Below are 26445 nucleotides of genomic sequence, written 5' to 3' on the forward strand. Positions count from 1 at the left end.
GCACACCAAGAACAAGAAACTGGAGAAACTTGGCATCACCACCAGCAGTAGCCAAGCCCACCCTGGCACCACAGTGAAAAATGTTATCACCACAGGGAAGTCAATCGTCAACTTATCAGACCACACCCTTCAACCAGAAGGGATTGAAGTTCTTAGCAGGGGTCTCAATTTCTGCCCCACCACCAAAATGGACCACATTGGCCTTGCAGCTGACTCTGAGGAATTCATCAGATGAATGAGACTCCAGGAATTCTTTGAGATGCCAGAACAGTCACCGAGAAACCGGAACAGTCATCTCAGCGATCTGGAGAAGAGTGACCAAAGAAGGAGTCAACTTGGACCCCACTGGAGAGCCACTGCCCTGGGCTTGACATGTATGCTCAAACTGTCAGGAAATATATAAATGCCAGGTTCTTCAGCCGTACCCACAAGGTACAGCAAAACATCACCCGATCACAATGCAATACCATCCATGATCGCAAAACCAAACACAACATTGTCATCAAACCAGCAGATAAAGGAGGAGCCATCACATTCAGAATAGAACAGACTACTGCAAGAAAGTGTACCGACAGCTAAACCACCAGAAACACCACAGGCAACTACCAGCCGATCTGACCAAAGAGCGCCCCCGTGACCAGGAATATGGATCCAGTCCTTCAGCATTCCCTACATGCCCTCATCCCATGTACTTCTCGCATAAATGACTTCTACTGCCTTACGAAGATACAGAAAGACAATACACCAGGAAGTCCCATCGTATCAGGCAATGGGTCTCTGTGTGAGAACCTCTCTGGCTATGTCGAAGGCACCTTCAAACCCATTGTACAGGGAACCCCTGTACAACCTTCTGTCAAGACAATACAGATTTCTTACAGAAACTCAGCACATACCACCAGTCAAACCGGGAACATTCCTCATCACAATAGATGTTTCAGCACTCTACACCAGCATCCCCCACAATGACGGCATCGTGGCAAATGCCTCAGTACTCAACACCAACAACTGCCAATCTCCGAGCACCATCCTACAACTCATCTGCTTTATCCTCAATCACATTTTCCCCTTTGACAACAAGTTCTTCATCCAAACACACGGAACAGCCATGGGGACCAAGTTTGCACCCAAATATGCCAACATTTTCATGCACAGGTTCGACCAAGACTTTTTCTCTATGCAGGACCTCCAACCAACACTATATACCAGGTACACTGATGACATTTTCTTCCTCTGCACGCATGTTGAATGGTAGGGCTGGCTAGAGGGGCCAAATGGCCTATTCCTGCTCCTATTTCTCAGATATCCCAGAAAGCAGGACAGTGTCAGAACCCCACAAGAATGAATGAATTGGAAATTTATCTCATTGATGCTTTTGAAACCACTGGTTATCACATTTCTATCCATTATATTGGCAAGTATACTATAACTACTTATTTGGCTATGAAGCAAATTGGAAGGTTTGAAAGTAGAAAGGTATTATATAAATGCAAGACTTTCCTTTTAATTTGCTTTAATTTTAAAGAACACTTTGAATACTCCATGTCATCTAATTAAGTTGTTTTCCTCCACACACTGTACAGTGGGAGGTATTTTCACAGTAAGAATCCAAGCATGAGGCTCTTAATTGAGTGTGCATTTGGCAAGCAGTACCAACCACCAAGGAACCATTACAGTGATTAAGAACACATTATTCAGCTCATCTATTTGTTTATTGGTGGGGAAAAAAATATTTCCTCTTGTTTTTGACACAAGTCTATCTCATCATCACTTGAAATAGCCACTATGATACGCATTACGGCATAAAGTGATGACTGTCCAGCTAATCTCCCTTTCCTAGAGACATATTACTCAAGATCAGATGCAAATAGTTGCTCATAATATACTTTGCCTTTTATTGCAGATTTACTGATGAATAGCACATCTCTGATCTGCTGAATTTGAAATGTGTTTCCATAATGTTGTAGCCAGTAAAGTCTTCTAATAATTATATACCAGTTTATTTCATCAAGGATAGTTAATTTCAAGCTAAAATAATTATCTCGGATCAGTATAACGGATCATAGAGCAGCTCTTGTGGTTCAGTAGTAGTGACACTACCTCTGAGCCAGGGCGCCTAGTTTCAAATCCAACCTGCTCCAGAGATGTGCCATAACATCTCTGAATAGATTGGTTAGAACATACCTCCAGGGCTCATAAAAACTCAATTTGTTTGGTCTCACTGGCATAAACTCTTGACCATGTCATCTGGCAGTCAGCGGGAAGTGGTCCCCTGGCCAGTAAGATGGGGAAGTAAGAGGCTGATAATCGGAATCAGACAAAATGATCTCTGGCATGAAGGTTAAGTTCTGAAGAGTACAATTTTTAAAGGCTCCCAATCATAATGAGGAGGTTGAGGAAAGAGTCTCAAAACTAGGGTAGTCCAAGTTTGGGCCTTGGGGACCATTGATGTTCTTCTGGCTCACAATATAATAAGAAGTGATGTTTCATTAAAACTCCTTCTCGCACTAATGTGGTTCAGGATCCATTTTCCCAAACTGTTAGGTTGGCACGGAAGTTGTAACTGCACCTCCACCCTTCATTAAAACATTAGACTAATATTGTAGTTGCAGCTTAGTGACAAAATTGAAAAGCAGTCAGCATATTTTAGAAAAAATCCTTCTGACTTTATGAAGACAGTAAATAAGTTATGTATTCGCATGCCCATGCCAAGTTTCCAACAGACAGAGGGGTGGCAGGCAGCATGGCAAGACATGGGTTAAAAGTCTTATTGCACAGGAGGTCATTCAGCATTTTATGAGCATTCTGGTTTAGTGCAATCTCCTGCCATTTCCCTGTATCCTGGACGTTGTTTATTCAAACAGCCATCTAATGCCAATTTGAATGCCTCGAATGAATCTACCTCCAGCGCATGTCCCACCATGTGCATTCCAGAGTCAACCCTTTCATTTTGTGAAGACATTTCTTCATACACTAAATTTGCTTCTTTTGCTCTTGATCCTTTTGTGAGTGCAGTTCTATGCATCAAAGTTTCCCCTAATTTTTCTCACTGCTGTGCAGATCTGAGGTCCATACGTGGCACTGCACATTGACCCACCAGAGTGTGCAGAGCTGTATGACCATGTTGTGAATGTTGCTGTCCATCTGTCTGGGAAAAGTCATCTTCTCAGCACTCACTTCAACAAACAATGCGCATCATAATTGGAATGTTGCATCCCCATCCTCCAGCATCAGTCCTCACAAGCATCATTTCCCCACACCTCCACACAAAAACACACACAAGCTGGCTACTGACCATCTATGCTATGGCTATAGGTTGGTGGAGGCTGGTCAACATGGCCAAACAGGTGGGCCTGATCTTGGCAAGGGGAGGAAGGACTCTGAAATTTTGTTGGGAGTGGTTTTAGTGAAGAGGATCAAATTAGAAAAATGTGCAGTTGCAGACAGGCTTTTGCTGTCACCATTTTTTTTTGACAAACACTGATTGTGAATAGAAATGCAGCCAGGCAGCAGGGCTTCAAGCATGAAAACATTACGAAAAAAGTCACAAATATTTTCCTCTACTGACGGCTAGTAACAGCACAAATTGAATGTTTTAACTTGGTTGGTGATTTATAGGTATTTGTGCCAATCGTTTGTTAATGCACATTGTCGCAAAATGCCAGTTACTAGTTTGACAGAGGATTGTGGTACATGAACAAATTATCCATTTCAGAAATGGCCTGAATGCAAACAATATAACTGGTCCTCCTGCTGGGCAATCAAAATAATATATTGACAACAGGCACTAATGCTGCTCTAATTGAGCGTGTATCCATTTCTGGATAGTAAATTCTCTCAATTGGGCAATGAGTTTGCATGTATTCCAACCACAAGACTGGAACACAAACAAAATAAAAATGTTGTCAAGGTGATTCAGTGGGAGCAGTAATTTAATTTTGGATGTAAAAATGAGAGCTCTTGACCTTTGCAATGAAATGATCTGGAACGATGAGAATGCTGTTAATGGACTCACCCTTGTTAACCCATGACAAAGGCTTACTGTAAATTCATAACTGCAGGCCACATTCAGGAAAATAATGACTGTTTTAATCTATAAACTGAATCAATACATCCTAAGTTATCAAATTTGAGTAAAGTTCCTGCAACACCATCTCAAAAAATCTTTTGTTATTTCTATTCTTTTGGTTGTTCAGGTTGACAAAACATAAAATACCCTTGCAATTAGATTTCCAAGATCTCAAATATTCTGTTGATTGCAAAGGACAAGTATTGGAGCAAAACAAGGCTGAACTATTTAATCTTCTTTAAGCAATGTTGTCATAGATACTAACATTTCAGTATAACAAAATCACCAAAAAACATTTTTCCATTTTCAAGAAGCCCTTTACATCACTTATTGTATTCTTTGACAGTACCACTATGCTGAACAGGTAGATACAGAACAGATCGAACAGCTCAAACCAGGCATTCGTGTGACACCATGGGCCATCAGCTCAACCATAATTGTACTCAAACATTTCCCTCACCCTACAATCAAACAATTAAACCAGCAACTCAACTCGTGATCAACGAGAAGGGCATAACCAGAGCAATATCAGTATAATTAAAAATGAACATCCAGACTGGTGACATTACTGCACGGGGTATACGTATGCTAAACAGAGGAAGCAAAATGCAGTCGACATCACAAAACAATGCCACAACCAATGGATCTGAGCAAAGCTCTGCATCCTGTCAAAACTAGTTGAGAATGGTGGGAAACAGTTAAACTACTAATGGGAGGAGCAGGCTTTTATATATGGGTCTGAAAGATTTAACACATAACTAAACAGCAAACACTACTCACTGATGACATCATGGCAGCTTGCTTGCAATGAAGAAGGAGCTTAAAGGAGCCAAAGCTAGAGTAATTGTGGTCTTAAACATTTCTGTAGTAAAACAAATCATAATCATGTAAAGTGTAAATACTTGCAGAGATACAAAATAATTCATTTTGTTGCTCAACAAGAACCTCCTCGTTAGGCCAGAAAGGCGAATATTATGATTCACACTACATCATCTTGGGCTTGAAGAAACCCACACTCATGGGTCAACAGTGGTTTTTAACCACAAGGTAGTGAGCTACATTGATCTGCACTACTTCTAAACAGTGCAAACTAAGGAAAATTAGAATTTAAGTCTTCAAGAAAGGCAGGGAAAAATATGCTGATGACACTGAAGACTTCAAGAGAAACAGATGGTTCTGATTGGTGACAATACCAGAACTCCAGAAACCTTGTAGTACCACTCAACACAGAAGAAAACTTCAGAGAATGAGACAGAAGATATTTCAGTCTGAATGGAAGATGGACAGGAAGCGAAGAAATGGAGTTTCAAGTCACAGGTCTAGGAGATTTTGCAAGGCAGTGTTCTGTGGAAGCTATCCCAACCTCCAGTTGAGCCAGTGAGCTGACCAGGCATTGTGAACTGCAGGAGTCAAGACCAAAAAGCACTTGCACAATTGGGGTAGCTTTAATATCTAGGATTCTGGATAATCCAAGGTGGAAGATAGGAAAAAGTTCTGGCTGTAAGAGCTGCTCTTTTTTTGAGGTATTTTAGGTGTTGGAGGTGATTTCCTTGAATTCCAGGAGCAGCAATTACAGTTTTATACGTTGTTGCATTGTTTTGGAACTTTGGGGAAAAAAAAGATCAAAACAACAGGACTTTTGAAAGGAGGAAGACAGACAAAAGGCAGCGATCACTTGGTTAGTGAGGGAGCGAGAGCAAGAAACCTACACTGCTAACTGACACAGCAGTGCATCTGCACACTACGGTCTTTGCTGTTTGAGTTCATGTATCGCTGGACATTGGAGTGGGTCTTGAAAAATTAACACATAGCTAAATTCACAGCTGAACTTGGAGGAACCTGTGTGGGAGAGCTCACAGCACAGGAACAGATAAGTGCATAGATTTTGAAGAGTAACCTTGCTGTAAGTCTACATTAGTGAGTAGACTGGGTTCTTCCTTGATTATACATTTTATTGAGATCTGTCTCTTGATTAATTTTTTAAAAATATAAACTATAAGTACAAGTTAGCCTGGAACACTTTTATTAGAGCAATAAGACTGCACTATTTTCTGGGTCTGTAGGTTGTGAAGGAGTGAAGATGGCCAGTAGTACAGTGATATGCTCTTCCTGTCAGATGTAGGAGTTTCGGGAGAGTTTCCATGTTACTGGTGATTATGTTTGCAGGAAGTGTCTTTGATTTCGAATCCTATCAGATCACTTGGATCAGTTGAAGCAGCAGTTAGAGGCAATGAGTAGTTTTCAAGGGCTAGAGGGTGTGATGGATGGCAGTTATAGGAAGGGAGAAAAATCTCAGATGCAGTCAGGTAAATGGGTTAACTCCAGGAAAGGTAGGAGAGGGAGGCAGGTAGTGCAGGAGACTTCTGTGGTTATCCGTATCTCAAACAAGTATGCTGTTTTGGAAAATGTAACATTATGACACAGGGTAAACCCTCCTGCTTAATTTCAACCAGCAACGCAGAAACGATTTATCCCCTGCAGTAATCTGTAAAACTTCAAGAAGTCAAGAACTATTTAAAGTACAAGTTTACCACTTTATTTATTAACATATAACAGAGAATAATTAACTAACAACTCCATCCTCAAACCTAACTTTTACCTTCCCCTTCTACAATACCAGTCCAATAAAACACCCAATTAAGGTTTATTAAATTCAATTTTTCAAAAACCTGCCAGATGTCGAATCTGTTTGTTATGTCTTCTTCTGTCTTCTTTTCATCGTCTTAGGGATTTCGGTTTCACAGCTTACAGATCGAGAAAGGTACCTTTAAAAGAACTATTTTTCTGGGCAGTCTGCAGATGCTGGTGTCTTGGCAGTTCTCCTATTTCCTGTTCAACTTTCCCAGGTCTTATACCCCAAAGCATCGGATTGTGTCATTGGCTTTTAAGATTGTCAATATACTCAATTCAAACTTGAATGGAGTTTGGCATTTTTCGGGGTATACTTTAAACTGATTGGCCTAATTCAAATTTGTTTTGTTATCAACAGGCAACAAGCTAATCGAGTTGTTCGACCAAGAGTTATATTATATGTCAGGTAGTTCTGTTAGCTTTTAACCCTCTTAAAAGATTCAGTACACCCACATCTTCATAACACCTCCCCCCTTTAAAAAAATGAACCATTGTAATGAAACAATAGCTTCTTTTTTTTCTATTCTTTAAACACACTACCCTAACATACAGATAACTTCAATCCAAGTTCATCTTAACTTCTTCCCATATAACTGTATATATATGTATATAACATGCAATAACAACAAATCTCATCTAAACTTTATCAGTTAAAAGAGTAATAACACATCTGCAATTACATTCTTATGACCCATGATATGTACGATTTTTAAATTAAAAGTCTGAAACATAAGACTCCAACAAAACAGTCTCATATTCTTGTCTTTAAAGCATTCTAAGAATGTAAGAGGATTGTGATCCATGTACATCACCATCCCCAACACATTGTTCGTGACTTACACATTAAAATATTGGAAGACCAGTACCAAACGCAATAGCTCTTTTTCGATTGTGGAGTATTTCCTTTGGTGGATGTTGATCTTCTTCAAAAAGTAACCAACTGGCCAACTTTAAAAGGTTTTGAAACGTTTGGTGCAACTAAAACTGGTTTGGTGGTTAATATGGCTTTCAAATGGTCAAATGCCTCCTAGCATTGTTCTGTCCACCAAAACTTTGTGTTCTTCTTCAGCAAATCGGTTAACGGTTTCACTAGATTGCTGAAGTTTGGAACAAACTTCCGGTAGAATCCGCTGAGTCCTAAACATTGAAGCACCTCTTTCTTCGAGGTTGGTCATGGAAATTTCTCGATGGCCTTCGTCTTCGAATTCTGTGGGGTCAACCTTCCATGACCGATGTAATGTCGCAAGAATATCATCACAGCTTTCGCGAATTCAGTTTTATATAAGTTTATCTCCAGTTTTGCTTCTTATAGTCATTCAAAGAGCTCTGCCAACTCTACCATGTGATCTTTCCAGGACTTACTAAAGATCACTACATCGTCCAAACTTACTTCACAGTTTATTAACCCAGCCGCAACTCTGTTGATGAGTCTTTGGAATGTGGCAGATGCGTTCTTTATTCCAAAGGGCATCACTTTAAACTGATATAGAGTCATGGAGATGTACTGCACGGAAACAGACCCTTCGGTCCAACTCGCCCATGCCGACCAGATATCTCAACCCAATCTAGTCCCACCTACCAGCACCTGGCCCATATCCCTCCAAACCCTTTTAAATCTTTTCTGAACCCTTCCAAGTTTCACAACCACACAATATTCCAACAGTGGCCTATCCAATATCCTGTACAGCCACAACATGACCTCGCAACTCCTGTAATCAATACTCTGACCAAGAAAGGAAAGCATACCAAATGCTTTCTTCACTATCCTATCTATCTGCGACTCCACTTTCAAGGAGCTATGAACCTGCACTCCAAGGTCTCTTTGTTCCTCATAAAAGGCTTCTTTGACCACATTTGTGTGTGTCATTGTTGGTGCATTAGCACTGCTGAAGTGCTGCATACTTGTTCCTGGCAAGGACAGTAGTTTGGTGGTACCCTTGGGAGTTGAGTTTACTTACCAATTCACAACAAATGGCAAATCAAGGTTGATAGGTGGGCCAATCCAGTAGAATATGTATTTCCTCAGGATGTGACCTTTCTAGAAATCTGTATTAATAGAGAAATTTGCCTTGATTGCATTTGCAATCCAAACCACAGTTTTGCTGCTGTCACTGGCACTAGAGGTTTGGAAATATTAACATAATTTCCAAAAACACATTCCAAAAATCCCTCACCACTTGTGGATTGGCACCACCCTTAGTCGATGCCTCCATGTTATAGCAAGATCAAACTGGCAGAGAATACTGGGAAAAAAATGAAATAATTTAGCAGGGAGAAAACCAGACAACCAGAGCCAAGTATGTGGATCGCTATCGAACACTGGCACTAGCATTTGATTACAGCCAGGAATGGACAGTACATTCACAACAGTCCATTGCAGCGAATGACACAGTTAAAAAAGACCACTGCCTTCAAAATAAATCAACAGATGATCAAATTGACAGGAGGTAAATAAATTCATAGCCCATAGAGGGTTATAAACACAGAAATTTATTTTGCCAACTCGAATAAAGTCATCTGCCAGTAACCACGCATTAAGCCCAACTTGGCGATGTAACTGGCTTGTCCGACTTTCTTGATACAGTCCTCCAATCTAGAAACTGGATATGACTCCGATTTTGTAATGACATTGATCTTCCGATAATCCACGCAGAATTGCTGAGTCCCGTCCGGTTTGGGAACTAAGACAATCGGCGAACTTCACTTGCTCTGGCTCAGTTCGATGATGTCCTTGTCGAGCATGGCCTCCACCTCTATCTGGAGCTGACTGACTTTGAAAGGATTAAGCTGATAGGGGTGTTGTTTTATCGGAGCAGTATTCCCTACGTCTATTTCACGTACAATAGCATGAGTCCTCCCCATCTGATTCTTACATATGTTCTTGTACTGCAGTAACAAATCTTTCAACTGCGAACTATGCTCCTGAGACAGGTAGCTAATTAACCTATCCCACTCCTCAAGGATATCTTCATTTTTAATCTATTTTGAGGCACATCAAAATCCACATCACCTGGATTTGATTCCTCACTCTGTGGTGCAGTAACTAATACGTGGTTCTCCAGTTATTTCTAGTATAATACGGTTTCAACATGTTCACATGACATACCCGATATCTCTTCTTTCTATCTGGCGTCTTTACTAAATATTTCACCTGACAACTTTGTTCTCAATTTGATAGGGACCATGAAACCTGCTCCTATCACTGATAATGGTACTAACACCATCATCCCCTTGGGAAAATGTCAGAGTCTCAGAGCTTTTATCTGCCACCTACTTCATTCTACACTGTGCCCTCTTTAGGTGCCGTTTAGATAATTCACCTACTTGATTTAGTCTCTCCCTCATCTCCAATACATAATCTAAGTGTGAGATCTGTGACTGTGGCCCTGTAAATTTTTCTTTAATTAATTTCAAAGGGCCTCTCACTTCATGCCTGAATATTAACTCGAAGGGAGTGATCTGCGTAGATTCATTTGGGGAATCTCTAATGGCAAATAATATGAATTGGATAATATCTTTATCCCAATCATTCAAGTAGTCCTGACAGTAGGCTCTCAACATGGTCTTCAAGGTTTGATGTCCCCTTTCTCAAGCTGTCTTGGATTCAGGATGATATGCACTGGATTTAAAGTGCTCTATACCTTAACTCTCCATAACCTCCTTAAACAGCCTAGCAGTAAAATTTGATCCTTGGTCTGATTGAAGCTCTCTGGGCAGCCCAAGGAAGACCAAGAAACTGAGGAGTTAAAACAGAAATGTGAAGAAAGCTACTAACTCCTCTATTACGCTTTACGCCTTGATACTCCATAATGGAATTGCCTTTGGAAATCTGGCAGACACATCCATTACGGTAAACAAGTACTGGTTTCCATCTAGGAGGGGACCTACACATTCAGTTATAACCCACATGAAAGGTTCTACAAATGCAGGAATTGACAATAAAGGTGCTGGTTTTATTACTGTCTGTGGCTGACCTACCATTAGGTATGTATGACACACTCGGCACAGCATCCTTGTGCATTTCAGGCCAATAAAAATGCTTTTATATCTCAGACTGAGGATTTCATACCCCGAGGTAACCTCCTACAGGTAGATTAGATTAGATTAGATTCCTTACAGCGTGGAAACAGGCCCTTCGACCCAATCAGTCCACACCAACCCGCCATAGAGTAGCCCACCCAGACCCATTTCCCTCTGACTAACACACCTAACACTATGGGGTAATTTAGCATGGCCAATTCACCTGACCTGCACATCTTTGGACTGTGGGAGGAAACCGGAGCAGCCGGAGGAAACCCACGCAGACACTGGGAGAATGTGCAAACCCCACACAGACAGCCGCCTGAAGCTGGAAATGAACCTGGGACCCTGGTGCTGTAAAGCAGCAGTGCTAACCACTGAGCTACCGTGCCACCCCCTGTTCATGTGCTAGCTGTAACACTTCCTGTCTGTATGCTACCGGCAACACAATCTGGCCCATTTCTCCTCTGCACAAACCTGCCGTGGTCTCCATTTCCACCTCAGGATTCTATCTTTCAGATAATAACCCTCCTGAATATTCTCTGCCTCCTTTTCAGAGTACACATCTACATATATATCTTTTATCATTTCGTCTTGCTGTTGTATGTCTCGTCGCCTTTCAGGACTAAACACTTTTGTCTGACCTTCTGCCTGCTCAGGTTTTTCATGTACCATACGTCGAACCGGGTGTCCGCGAACTGAACCTCAACTCCTTCATCTTTCTCTTTACTTTTCTCTTCGTGCAGTGACTTATGAGAGTGGGATCTGGTTACCACATAGTGTGGGAAATAACCAGGACATTTCTGTTTTAACTCCTCAGTTTCTTGGTCTTCCTTGGACTTCTCCACAACAAGGAGTGTCACTCCCACCTTGGATCTTGCCAAATCATTCCCAAGAACAAACTGAATTCCTGGAACTGACACTCTGTCAATCACTCCCACTGTAACTTCCCTGATCTTGAGTTGGCACTCCAACCTGATTTTACACAGGGGAACACTAAATTTCTGTCTATCTATCCCACAAATTACCACACTCTCAGGTAACAACTCAGACAGAGTGCATATTCACTCATTTCTTCCTATCAGCGACTGGTTAGATCCTGTATCTCTCAAAATTATAACGTTGTGTCCTTCTCCCACTGTTCTTTCTGAATACAGAGGCAAACTCTTTGTAAAGATCAGGTAATAACTCCATACCCAGCCCCTGCCTAGGCTGTGCACTTTCCTGCAGGTCCTTGGCTCTTCTTGGGGATTCCCTTACTACCTTCGCTACCTTAGCTTCTTCTATCACATCTTTTCCCACAGTGCCTTTCTTTAATGACCAGCACTGTGACTTTACATGTCCCACTTTACCACAGTGGAAACACCTGAGGCCTTCCACCTCTTTTCCACCCTCTTCGGCTTCTTTCTTACCCAGTGGTAATTCTCCACTCTTGATTTCGTAAGGTAGGATCTCCCCTTCTCCCAACTTTTATCCCTCACAGGATGCAATTCTGGCCGGAAGCTTGTCTTATGTACCAATATGTATTCATATGCTAATTCTGTTGACCTCACGCCTCCTGAACTTTCTGTTCCTCCACGTAAATTCTTACCATCTCTGGAAGTGAGTTTTTCAACTTCTACAGCAGAATAATCTCTCGTAAAATCTCAAAGGTCTTATCTATTTTCAAAACACATACCCATCTATCAAAATGACTGTTTAGTTGTTCAAACTCAACACAAGTCTGACATAGTTCCTTCTTTGTGTTTCTGAACCGCTGTCTATATGTTACTGGTAGCAATTCAATAAGCACTTAAAATAGCCTGTTTAACCTCTTCACAATCTCTTGACCTCTTATCTGACAGCGGGGCAAATACCTCACTAGCTCTCCCTACCAGTTTAGTCTGAACTAGCATCACCCATAAATCCTCAGACAATTCCATCTGCCTCGCCAATGTTTCAAATGAAATAAAGAAGGCTTCAACATCTTTCTCATCACAATGTGGCAGAGCTTTGACATATTTGGATATTTCACTACCTTCTCTTTTAATCTCTATCCTGTTATATTGATTTTGCTGAATAAGTCGCAACTTCTCAAGTTCAAATTCTCTCTTACTTTGCTCAGCCAAGAACCTTTTCGCTCTCTCTTTTTTCTCTCTTTCTTCTCTGTCTTTTTCTCTTTCCTTTTCTCTTTCCTCTCTCTCTTTGCTTCTCTTCTAACTCCATTTTCCTCAATGGCAATTTAGGGTTTTCTACCTCTACTGCACTTATCTGTTTCTCCAACACACCGAAGTGTTTCAGTAATTCCCTTACAATTTCAGCTTTATTTTTTACCCTTGGTTAAACCAAACCTAACTTATTTGCTATTTCTAAAAGTATGGCCTTTTTCCTTCCCTCTAAACTTCCTTGGCAAATTTGAGAATCATTTTGAAATCCCAGAACCGCTTTAGCTATTTTAAGAGCCATTTCTCTCAGTTTTAATTTAATCAACCTCAAGTCACTGAAATTAAACAAATTGTTTCACCTATGTTTTACTTAAAGATCCAGGACACTAACCTGCAAGTGTTTAAATCTGCTGGGATATTTTGTACCCCAAATCTATTCAAGTTGGTCTAAACCTGTCCAAATCCCAAAACCAAGACTAACCTGTTCAAATCGCGGACAAAAGCTCCCAAACCATTCAATTCCCAGACAAGTCCCCAAAGTGTTATGACACAGGATAAATCTTCCTGCTTAATTTAAACCAGCAACACAGAAAAGATTGATCCCCTGCAGTAATCTGTGAAAATTTGAGAGGCAAGAAACAATTTGTAGTTCAAATTAACAACTTTATTTCCTACAGAATAACAAAGTAATGAACTAACAACTATTTACAACTCCTTCCTCTAACCTATCTTATACTTTTCCCTTCTACATTACTAATCTGATAAAACACCCGATTAAGCTTTACCAAAATTCAACTTTTCAAAAACCAGCCAGATGTCGAATCTTCTTGTTACGTCTTCCTCTGTCTTCTTTTCTTCTTCTCAGGGATTTCTGTTTCACAGTTTACTGATCAATAAAGGTACTTGCAAGAGAGCTATTTTACCGGGCAGTCTGCAAATGCAGACTTGGCAGTTCTCCTCCCAACTGCTCAATTTTCCCTGGTCTTATTCCCAGAAAGAATTAGATTGTGTCATTGGCTTTTAAACTTGTCAATATACTAAATTCAAACTTGATTGGAGTTTGGTTTTTCGGGCTTTAATTTAAACTGATTAGCCTAATTCAAATTTCTTTTGTCATCTCAAGGCAACAAGCTAATCAAGTTGTTCGACGAAGGGTTATATTATATCTTGTTCAGAACACTTTGTACTGTGTCAGGTAGTTCTGCAAGCCTTTAACTCTCTTAAAGGTAAAGTACACCCACATCTTCATAACAGTAGGGGGTGATGGACTTTCAGGGGAATGTAGCACGGACTGCCAACTTTCTGGTACTGGGACTGACTCTAATGTAATGAGGTTATGTCGGGTTCCAAGTGATCAATTGTGATAGAGGACTCTCTGGTCAGAGGCACAGCCAGACATTTCTGCAGCCAGGAGCGAAAAATCAAAATGGTATGTTGCCTCCTTGGTGACAGGATCAAGGATATCTCAGAGAGGTTGCAGAATGTTCTCAAAGGAGAGAGGAGCTAGCAGAAGGTCATTGTACACATTAGAACCAATGACATAGGAAGGGAAAAGGATGACATTCTGAAGGAAGAATATAGGAAGTTAGGCAGGAATTTAAAAAGGAAGTCCTCAAGGGTAAAAATATCTGGAGTATTTTCAGTCCTACCAAGCTTGTGCGGATCGGAATAAGAGAATAGAGCAGATGAATGCCTGGCTGAGGAACTGGTGCAGGGAAGAAGGATTTTTGGATCATTGAAATCTCTTCTGGAGTAGAAGTTACCTGTTCAAGAAAGACGGATTGCACTTGAATTGTAAGGGGGCTAATATACTGGCAGGGAGATTTGCTTGAGCCGCTCAGGAGGAGTTAAACCAGAAAGGTTGGGGGTGGGGGTGGTGGGGAGACCCAGGGAGGTACTGAGGAAAGACATCAATCTGAGACTGGTACAGTTGGGAAAAGGAGCAAGTCAAACAGTCAGGGAAGGAAGGAACAAAGCAGAAAACATGGTAGGACTGATAAACTAAACTGCATTAACTTCAATGAAAGAGGCCTAACAGGGAAGGCAGATAAACTCATGCCATGGTTAGGAACATGGGACTGGGACTATCAAAACAATTACTGAAACATGTCTCAGGGATGGACAGGACTGGCAGCTTAATGGTCCATGATACAAATGTAATAGGAAGGATAAAAAGGGGAGCAAGGGGGCCTTCATGATATGGGATAGCATTACAGCTGTATTGAGGGAGGATATTCCTGGATATAAATCCAGGCAAGTTATTTGGGTGGAACAGGGAAATAAGAAAGGGATGTTCACCTTTGTAGGATTGTATTAATGACCCCCTAATAGGCACAGGGAAATTAAGAAACAAATTTGTAATGAGATTTCAGTTATGTTTAAGAATAATAGGGTGGTTTTGGTAGGAGATTTTAACTTTCCAAACATAGACTGGGACTGCCACAGTGTTCAGGATTGAAATGGAGACGGAATTGTTAAGTGTATATAAGAAAACTTTCTGATTCAGTAAGTGGATGTATCGATTAGAGAACATGTAAATCTTGACCTATTCTTGGGAAATAAGGCAGGGCAGGTGTCAGTGGGGGAGCACTTTGGGGCCAGCGACCATAATTCTATTCGTTTTAAAATAGTGATGGAAAAGGATAGACCAGATCTAAAAGTCAAAGTTCTAAGCTGGAGGAAGGCAAATTTTGATGGTATTAGGCAAGAACTTTCAAAAGCTGATTGGGGGCAGATGTTTGCAGTTAAAGGGACGGCTGGAAAATGGGAAGCCTTCAGAAATGAGATAACAAGAATCCAGAGAAAGTATATTCTTGTTAGGGTAAAGGGAAGGCTGGTAGGTGTAAGGAATGCTGGATGACTAAAGAAATTGAGGGTTTGGTTAAGAAAAAGAAGGAAGCATATGTCAGGTATAGACAGGATAGATCGAGTGAATCCTTAGAAGAGTATAAAGCAGTACAGGTATACTTAAGAGGGAAATCAGGAGGGTAAAAAGGGGATATAAGATAGCTTTGGCAAATAGGAAAATACAAAGGAATTTTATAAATACAGTAAGGACAAAAGGGTAACTAGGGAGAGAACAGGCCCCCTCAAAGAACAGCAAGGCAGCCTATGTATGGAGCCACAAGAGATGGGGGAGATACTAAACAAGTATTTTGTATGTGTGTTTATTTTGGTGAAAGACTCGGAAAACATAGAATGTGGGGACGTAGATGGTGACATCTTGAAAAATGTCCATATTACAGAGCAGAAGGTGCTGGATGCGTTGAAATGCATAAAGCTGGATAACTCACCACAACCTGATCAGGTGTACCCTAGAACTCTGTGGGAAGCTAGGGAAGTGATTGCTGGGCCCCTTTCTGAGATATTTGTATCATCGATAGTCACAGGTAAGGTTCCAGAAGACTGAAGGTTGGCTAACGAGGTGCCACTATTTAAGAAAGGTGGTAAGGAAAAGCCAGGGAACTATAGACCAGTGAGACTGACGTTGGTGGTAGACAAGTTGTTGGAGGGAGTCCTGAGGGACAGGATGTACATGTATTTGGAAAGGCAAGGTCTGATTCGGGACAGTCAGCATGACGTTGTGCATGGGAAATCATGTCTCACGGATGTGATTGAATCTTTTGAAGAAGTAACAAAGAGATAATGAGGGTAGAGCGAGAGACATGATCTTTATGGACTTCAGCAAGGCATTCGATAAGCTTCCTCATAGGAGACCGGTTAACAAGGTTGGATGCCATGCAGTACAGGGAGAACTAGCCATTTGGATACCTAATTGGCTCGAAGGTAGAAGACAGGGGGTGGTGCTGAAGGGCTGCTTTTCAGACCTGTGACCAATGGTGTGAAACAAGGATCGGTGCTCAGTCCACTGCTTTTCATTGTTTGTATAAATGATTTGGATGTGAACATAGGAAGTATAGTAAGTAAGTTTGCAGATGACACCAAGATATGCCAACCCTATCTAGTCCCACCTGAAGGCATCTGGCCCATATCCCTCCAAACCCTTCCTATTCATATACCCACCAGATTGTACCAGCCTCCACCACTTCCTCTGGCAGATCATTCCATACACGTACCACCCTCTGTGTGAAAAAATTGCCCCTTAGGACTCTTTTATATCTTTCTCCTCTCACCCTAAACATATGCCCTCTAGTTCTCAACTCACCGACCCCAGGGAAAAAGACTTTGTCTGTTTATTCTATCCATGCCCCTCATAATTTTGTAAACCTCTATAAGGTCACCCCTCAGCCACCGACACTCCAGGGAAAACAGCCTCAGCCTATTCAAACTCTCCCGATAGCTCAAATCTTACAACCCTGGCAACACCCTTGCAAATCTTTTCTGAACCCTTTTAAGTTTCTCAACATCCTTCCGATAAGAAGGAGACCAGAGTACCTCAGAGTACAACAGGAACTTGATCAGATGGATGAATGGGCTGAGGAGTGGCAGATGGAGTTTAATATAGATAAATGTGAGATGTCACATTTTGGAAAAGCAAATCTTAGTAGGACTTAAACACTTAACACTAAGGCCCTGGGGAGTGTTGCTGAACAGAGAGACCTTGGAGTCCAAGTTCATAGTTGCTTGAAAGTAGAGTCACAGGGAGATAAGACAGTGAAGATAGCATTTGGTATGCTTTCCTTTACTGGTCAGAGCATTGACTATAGGAGTTGGGCGGTCATACTGCAACTATACAGGACATTGGTTAGGCCACTTTTGGAATATTGCATGCAATTCAGGTCTCCATCCCATCGGAAGGATGTTGTGAAACTTGAAAGGGTCCAGAAAAGATTTACAAGGATGTTGCCAGGGTTGGAGGATTTGTGCTATAGGGAGAGGCTGAAGAGGCTGGGGCTGTTTTCCCTGGAGCATTGGAGGCTGAGGGGTGACCTTATAGAGATTTTATAAGATTATGATGGGCATGGATAGGATAAATAGACAAGGTCTTTTCCCTGGGATGGGGGAGTCCAGAACTTGAGGGCATAGATTTAGGGCGAGAGGGGAATGATATAAAAGGTACCTAAAAGGGCAACTTCTTCACACAGAAGGTGATGCATGTATGGACTGAGCTGCCAGAGGAAGTGGCAGAGGTTGGTCCATTTCAGCATTTAAAAGGCTTCTGGATGGGTATTTGAATAGAAAGGGTTGAGAGGAATATGCGCCAAGTGCTAATAAATGGGATTAGATTAGATCAGGATATCCGGTTGGCATGAACAAGTTGGACTGAACAGTCTGTTTCCATGCTGTACATCTCTATGACTCTAAATTGAGCAGTAATTCTAACTGAAAGGACTACATTTTGTTTTAAACTTGCAGCTCCAATCAGGCATTATGGCCTACCACATGGATACCTTGAGTTATGGCTGGAAATACAAAACTATTGGGGCTACAAGATAAAAGACTTACATTTTGGACACGGTTAGGCACAGAAAACACTGTAAAAAACAGATAAAGCAGAAAGGTGTCAGGCAGTTTAAAGACTACCTTGCCATGTTGCCCACATCAAGGATCAGAGAAATAAATGCTCAACTTATGAATAGTTCCTTCAAATTTCTACAAAGTTTTCATGAAGCAAAGCTGTTTGAAATACTAAGGGTGCAAATTCACATCTGGATCCATAAATCAAATGTTACCACAAATCAGACACTGTGTGGAGGTAACAATTTGTGGAAAATAATCTTTTGTGATATGCAAAATGTTACACAAAAGTAAAATGTAAATGCCCAAGGCAACAAAAGACTTAATGTGATATTAATATTCACAATGTATAATTTTCAATTTTCATCCAGGAATGTCAATACTTGTCACAATACATGATAATTTAGGATTCCATTACTTTTGTTTTGCAACTACGAAGACTTCTGATTCAATTCAATCTTTTAATTGCCATGCAAGTAATAAATACCAAAAAAATGTTGTTAAATTCCAAACACACTGTCATGCCGATGTTATTGTACAAACTTTAACACAGAAAACATTAGCATCAACATTTCGACTGTCAAAGCTGTTATGCCAATTGTTGCTGTGATCTCTAAACTGTGCAGCTTGACCAAGGCATATTTATAAGAAAATTAGCTTTGCCTGATGCCTGATTGGAGCTGCAAATTTAAAACAAAATATAGTCCTTTCAGTTAGAATTACTGCTCAATTTAGAGTCATAGAGATGCACAGCACAGAAACAGACCCTTCGGTCCAACTTGTCCATGCCGACCAGATATCCCAACCTAATTTAGTTGCATTTGCTAGCACTTGATCCATATCCCTCTCAACCCTTTCTATTCATATACCCATCCAGATGCCTTTTAAATGCTGTAATTGTACTAGCCTCCACCACTTCCTCTGGCAGCTCAGTCCATAAACGCATCATGTTCTGTGTGAAGAAGTTGCCCTTTAGGTACTTTTTATAGGGGAAAGACCTCGTCTATTTGTCCTATCCATGTAGCAGTAGTAAAACACTGGAATGCTTCAGATTCTGCAGTGCTATACATTATTTTAAATTGCCTTAATGAAAAGATATTTTCATTTTATGAACTTATTTCAAGTTATGTAATGATTGTGACATAAAAGTAACATTCTCAGTTTGACAAATACAGACATAATTATCAGAGGAGGAATATTTTAACTTCATGTCGATTTTTGTCAGAATTCAATTTACATACAATCCAGGATCTCAAACTTGCCTTGAAACTCCTTACTTATCAAGTTTAGAACATCGACAAGAATTTTATATCCCTTGAACCCTATCATCAGTTCAGTGAAAAACAAAGATTAACATATAATAATAGTTTGAATTGTTAATTATTTTTATATTTTTGGATGCATAAAATAATATGGAGATATCAGATTGTGGTGTGTTGCTGGACCTCTCCCTGTGGAGTTATACAGAGCTTGTGTGTTTCATTTTTAAAATCTCCTGGCTATTGATTGTATGGAAAAGGGTGTTGACCTACATATCACTGTGCAAAGATAAATGTCACCTTCCTTTGCACAACAAATTACAACTAAATTCCCATGTATATCATTTATCTTGATGGCACTAAGTAGGACTTTTTGAGACGGATTTCATATGACTTAAACTGTTCCCAGGAAGCACAAATTGGATCTCTCACAAAGCCTGCCTTATGATAGATGTACATGACTGGACTGCAAAGGAAGATCACACAGCTCTGTTATGCAGAACAAATAACCTTGTCAAAATATTTGGAGCAATTCTGATTTTACCAGTCAAATGAAATACCATAAAATGACAGCGAGAATTGGTTTTGAACACTTTCATTACCTCCAGAGATCCTTTGGCAGAATAAGCTGCATAGAAATAAAGAAGGTCATTCTTTTCCTTCTTCCCATGTGGGGCTGAGGGCAAAGTACTGCATTGTTGTCCACTGGGATGAAAGCACTGGCTGCTATTTGTCAGAATGATTTTATTTTGGTTTGCATCAGGCAAGCTGAGAAGAACCGTATAATTGACTAAGCGGATTTCTGTTAAACCAGATGCAGTCCACTGCTCCATAACATGTGCGGCAGAACTCCCCCGGTCTGACTCAGCAGCAAACAGTGTAAGATTTCTAAACAAGAGAAACAGAATAATTACTTTTCAATACTGGTCACATTTCTCACAATTACATGGAAAGATGTATGCTTACTGATAGAAAGATACGTGCAAAAAAATGCATCAAATAAAAATTGCAATGTATTTACTGGCATTGTTTTCTATTTCATGTTGCAAATGCCAAACTGTTCATTTTAAATTTCATTTATTGACTTTTTATGACATTGCATGAGGGAAGGGAAGACAGCATTACAATTTTGAACATGCAGCATTTGAGAGGATGGAAATATTGGATAGGATGTGGTGAAGTAAGAACAATGGTGAAGATAAGTATAGATACAAAAAAAGGGAATATTATAGGTCAGGGAAATTGAAGAATGGAGGTTGAGAAGACAGAGTCAGAAACAAAAGAGAGGGAAGGATGGAGAAAAGAAACAACATGGATAACAGGAAGGAAACACTGGATTAAGCACTGGCTGCAAAACAGCCATCGACCAAGGGATGTTTCAGTGTCAGAAATGCAAACCAACAAATTACTGAGGGAGCATTCAGCAGGCAAAGAACTTCTGTTGGTTGTGAGTTCACAAAACGGCCAAACTCTCATCATAATCAGGGTTCAGTGGAGAATAAGGAAAGGCCAAAGGAGAAGGTCAAAGTCTTGTCAGTAAGCATTTAGCACACTACTCAAAATGTAAGGGGATTGAATCAATCTTTGACATTACAAATTCAATTAGTGACTTGATGTTACCAGAAATGAAAATTTGGCAGTTAGGATATAGTTAGGTATTGGAAGGTCACAGGATGAGGTAATGGCTCACAGAAACATTTGATTTTTTATGGTTTAACTTCAGTATTAAAAATCCATAAAATTTACACCTAACTTGTGAATGATTTTCTTATTCTGCTTTGTGACTGTTGCAAACAGATGGCTAGAAAACCACTTGGTGACTAGGATACAGAATGATTTCAGACATGTGTCACAATTGACATCAAATATTATACATGTGTACATTACAAGAGCATGCTATAGTATCACCTATATGCAAAAAGATAACATACAAATGTCAATAGTTCTAGAATGAATTTTCCATTAAAAAGTAGGGTTTTGATACAATTTATAATTCAACATGGTTTCCCACATATGGATTTTACACTTTATAAGTAAAAGTCAGGTTTCTGGAATAGTCACCTTGCTGAACAATAGTGCCTACCTTCAAATCTGGATGTACTCACAATAAAAAAAGCTTTATGCAGGGCTAAGGGCTCTTGTGGCACAGTGATAATATCCTTGCCTCAACAGCCAGAAGACTAGGGTTCAAGGCCTATCTACTCCAGAGGTGTATCACAATATCTCTGAATAGGTTGATTTAAATGAAAACACTGCAGAACTGTTCTTTCATACAGATTATTCACTGGAGTTACTAGGTAAGATTTTAGCTCACTCAAATCAGAACCACTTGTCAGCAACCAAAATCAGGGTCATTGCGGTAATTGACAAATGCCAAGAAAATTCAGAAGACAACTCATATTGCCTAGTGAAGACCACCATTTTGTGTGGAATAGCACAAAGTGCTCAGCACAACCATCACACTACAAATAGCTGATCATTACATATGTGCCAGGGGTCCGTTAGGTCAGTTGGCTGAATGGCTAGTTTGCAATGCAAAGATACTGGATTAGTGGTGCTGGAAGAGCACCAGGCAGCATCCAACGAGCAGCGAAATCGACGTTTCAGGCAAAAGCCCTTCATCAGGAATAAAGGCAGTGAGCCTGAAGCTTGGAGAGATAAGCTAGAGGAGGGTGGGGGTGGGGAGAGAGTAGCATAGAGTACAATGGTTGAGTGGGGGAGGAGATGAAGGTGATAGGTCAAGGAGGAGAGGGTGGAGTGGATAGGTGGAAAAGGAGCTAGGCAGGTCGGACAAGTCCGGACAAGTCAAGGAGACAGTGCTGAGCTGGAAGTTTGAAACTAGGATGAGGTGGGGGAAGGGGAAATGAGGAAGCTGTTGAAGTCCACATTAATGCCCTGGAGTTGAAGTGTTCCGAGGCGGAAGATGAGGCGTTCTTCCTCCAGGCATCTGGTGGTGAGGGAGCGGCGGTGAAGGAGGCCCAGGACCTCCATGTCCTCGGCAGAGTGGGAGGGGGAGTTGAAATGTTGGGCCACGGGGCGGTTTGGCTGATTGGTGCGGGTGTCCCGGAGATGTTCCCTAAAGCGCTCTGCTAGGAGGCGTCCAGTCTCCCCAATGTAGAGGAGACCACATCGGGAGCAACGAATACAATAAATGATATTAGTGGATGTGCAGGTAAAACTTTGGATGTGGAAGGCTCCTTTAGGGCCTTGGATGGAGGTGAGGGAGGAGGTGTGGGCACAGGTTTACTTCAACAGCTTCCTCATTTCCCCTTCCCCCACCTCATCCTGGTTTCAAACTTCCAGCTCAGCACTGTCTCCTTGACTTGTCCGGACTTGTCCGACCTGCCTATCTCCTTTCCCACCTATCCACTCCACCCTCTCCTCCTTGACCTATCACCTTCATCTCCTCCCCCACTCACCCACTGTACTCTATGCTACTCTCTCCCCACTCCCACCCTCCTCTAGCTTATCTCTCCACGCTTCATGCTCACTGCCTTTATTCCTGATGAAGGGCTTTTGCCCGAAACGTCGATTTCGCTGCTCGTTGGATGCTGCCTGAACTGCTGTGCTCTTCCAGCACCACTAATCTAGTATTTGGTTTCCAGCATCTGCAGTCATTGTTTTTTTACCTGCAATGCAGAAATGCCAATTGCATGGATTCAATTCCTGCACCAGCTGAGATTATCATGAAAAAAGTCTCCCTCTCAAACTCTTCCTTTTCCTGAGGTATGTTATGACCCTCAGGTTAAGCAACCACCACTCATCTCTGATGAGACAGCAAGCCTATGGTGTGGTAGGACAATAGCGACTCTACCTTTGCATCTGCCAAATGGAACAAGTTCAAAAATCAATAGAAAAATTATGAACTTTGCAGAATATTTTCCAGGCTTCCTTTATGTTACTTTTAATTTGAGTTCTTTAAGCAGTCTGGAAATATACTCAAAAAAACTCATTAAAATTGCAATAGCTCTGAATATGTTAATACTGATTTGTTATTGGTTGACTGAAGGGAAGCTTAAAGAACTGAATAACCAGAGTTTATCAGTACAAAGACAGAGTGAAAAGTAAGCTTTTCTTTCCCTTATACCTGTCAAACAAATGAAGTCTCATTTCACATTACCATCTTGTGAAAAACTGACTATAATACCAGTTAACACGCTTCTCTGTCACAGAATTCAATTCGACTAATGCAGAGCAAACTATGGCCATGCTTCCAATGCTGTACATTGAATTAACACAATGCTGTGAGCAGTTCTGCACAAAAGGATGAACAATCTCAAACATCTTTTCTTGTTTATTTTCAGTTTTTTCCATTATTGCCATTTTCAGGTTGTTACCTCCTGGGAGTAGCATGATGGTAGCTGTGACAGCAACAACAGGATCACAATAAAGGTTCAGATAGCAAGAAAAGTGGGATCCCAAGAAGGCGGAACAGTCATATAGGTAAGGCCTCAGTGTTTCCAAAGTCACTGAGACAAAGAGAACTAAGTCTATAAATGAATGTCTGGTAGTAAAAAACTTAAACATTGCTAAAAAGAAACTAGAAGTTTAATCGTTTCATCTTGTACATACCAGAATCAAAACTGAGACTTAAAACTCAAAAGGCATACTATCTTATACAGGATGATAAGAGGGTATTGATGGGATAGGCGATAATTGGCAGGAAGATACAGCAAGAGCAGTTAACAGTCAATCTTAATTTTCAGATAAGGTACATAGATTGTGATTGGTCAGGACATTACCATGGGATGCAAGAGAGTTTGGCTGTCTCCATGATGCCTTGTTTTTTGAAAAAGGTGCAATGCATATTCACCATTAGATGTAATTCTGCTTTTGGAAATTATTTATTAAATAGTTCAACAGCGTAAGGCATTATGCCAGAAACCAATTCTTCAAGTATTTCCCATACTACTGGGTTTGGATTGTTGTACTAACCTTGTAGAGTAAAACAGAGGATTATGTGGCATATGATTATCCGAATATCAGATTATCCAGCAAGATTGCAAGGTCCTGATGCTTGGCTAAACTATGTTATCCGGCATTCAATTATCCAGAATTCAATTAACCAAATGAAATACTCCCTGCCCATGTCCTTCAGATAATTGAGGTTCCTCTGTCTACACTGCTCCTGGGTTTAACTCTGGGAGTCTACTTCCAGTTCAATGTTCTGGTCACCACTTGTCATCATGTAGAAAGGTAGACAGAGGAACTTTGATTATCTGAAGGACGGGGGGGCGGGGGGTTATTTCATTCAGTTAATCAAATTCCTGAAAATCGAAAGCTGGATAACACGGCTTAGCTGAGCATCGGGACCTTGCGATCTTGCCGGATAATCGAATGCTGGATAAGCGAGGTTCCTCTGTCGTCCACATTCTCTCAATGAACCTTAACAAACTAAAGCCCAAAGATGTGCAGGTTAGGTGGATTGGCCATGGTAAGTTGCTGATAGTGTCCAGGGATGTGCAGGCTAGGGGTTTAGCCATGGGAAGTGTAAGCTTACAGGGACAGGGTCTTTGGGGTGAAGGGTCAGTGTGGTCTTGATAGGCTGAATGGCCTGCTTCCACACTGTAGGGATTCTATGATTATTAATGTAACTACCTACAAGACATGTTGGAGAGATCACATTTCTGCAACCTTACAGCACTCAATTCCAACTGGTCTCCTTTTGGACATTCTCAGTAGCCAGTCTTTAAGTAAGGATACTTCACCCCTGACTCTAGATGAGCTATGAAGTCCCGCAGATCGAGTTTAGGAATCACCATGTCTTTTTGTAATGTTTGCCATAACAAGGAAAAACGTTTTCACAATGGAGAAAAACAAATAAATCCTAGTTATCAGAGAAACAAAGTGAATTGTGAAACATTATACAAAATAATAAAAACATCATAAAAGCACTCAGAGAATCACAAATCCAATGTAATAAAAAGGAAGTTAGCTTTGCTGTCAGGAAGCAGTGGCCTTGGTCATAGGCTTTTCTTGCACCCATTGAAAACATGCATTCTATTCCTTGTTTATTGAGTTTCAGATGTTTTTTTTTAAAAAGGTCTATGTCGGCTGTTTTGAAGCTGTTTGTGGCTTTCTGAATTTGGAAGGCTGGTATCAATGGGCTGGTAGGCCCTATGCTTCTGAATTAATTGTGGAAAGGAATGCAGTGGGGATGACATTGGGAAGGACCAATACAATCCATCCTGTGATGCAGTAATCCAATGGACTGCACAGCAGTCTTTCCTTGAAATAAATAGAGCATAATTTCCAAGTATCAGGAGAGTTAAATTATTTTTACAAAAACCTACGCTGGCAAAAATAAATGTCCAACTCAGAGAGCGACTGTAACTCTTAAACACAGGTAATCTGATTTTAAAAAAAAAGAGATTCAAAGTCTTGAAGCTATAAATTTGCTTTGTGACAAAAAATGGTCAATTTTCAGGATTAATCAGCTTTTATTACCCTGGATGAGAACCCAAAGGGATAAGGCATTTACAAGGCCTGCTAACACAATTAATGATAATAAATATAGCTAAGAAATTTAATTTTCATATGCCGATTTATCCACTAATGGACATTGTACTGTGAGGCAATAAAATACATAGCAACGGTTTCCAACAACATGTTCTTGTATGCCGTGCAGGACTACTGATATGGAATCATATAACATAGAAAATTCAAACCACTGTATTCAGAACCTTGCATGGGATTTCTATGTTTATGCTACAGAAGGAGCACTATTGTTAGTGCTCACTGGAAAATTACTTTGGCTCCTGACTTTCAAATCACATTCTAGGAGAGAAGGGTGGCTGGATCAACATTTACAGAGCAAAGATAATCTGTCACTGAAGGCCACTGAAGGAGAAAAAGAAGGGAAATTCAATGAGAAACTAAATGTTTCAGAAAATCAAATACGTGTCTC

The 26445-nt window shown here is 40.7% G+C and overlaps 1 protein-coding gene across 8 annotated transcripts in view; it reads right to left on the reverse strand.

Annotated features, from left to right (window-relative positions):
- The window catches only part of LOC140478939 (inactive N-acetylated-alpha-linked acidic dipeptidase-like protein 2), a 950375-nt gene that overhangs the window by 461460 nt on the left and 462470 nt on the right, over positions 1–26445 (reverse strand). For all 8 annotated transcript variants that reach the window (XM_072572597.1, XM_072572592.1, XM_072572595.1 and 5 more), the window contains one exon: positions 20141–20426. In XM_072572597.1, coding sequence (XP_072428698.1) covers positions 20141–20426 — 286 coding nt within the window. The remainder of the gene's footprint in view (positions 1–20140; positions 20427–26445) is intronic.

Source organism: Chiloscyllium punctatum, chromosome 6, assembly GCF_047496795.1.
Source record: "Chiloscyllium punctatum isolate Juve2018m chromosome 6, sChiPun1.3, whole genome shotgun sequence".
NCBI classification, from domain to species: Eukaryota; Metazoa; Chordata; class Chondrichthyes; order Orectolobiformes; family Hemiscylliidae; genus Chiloscyllium; species Chiloscyllium punctatum.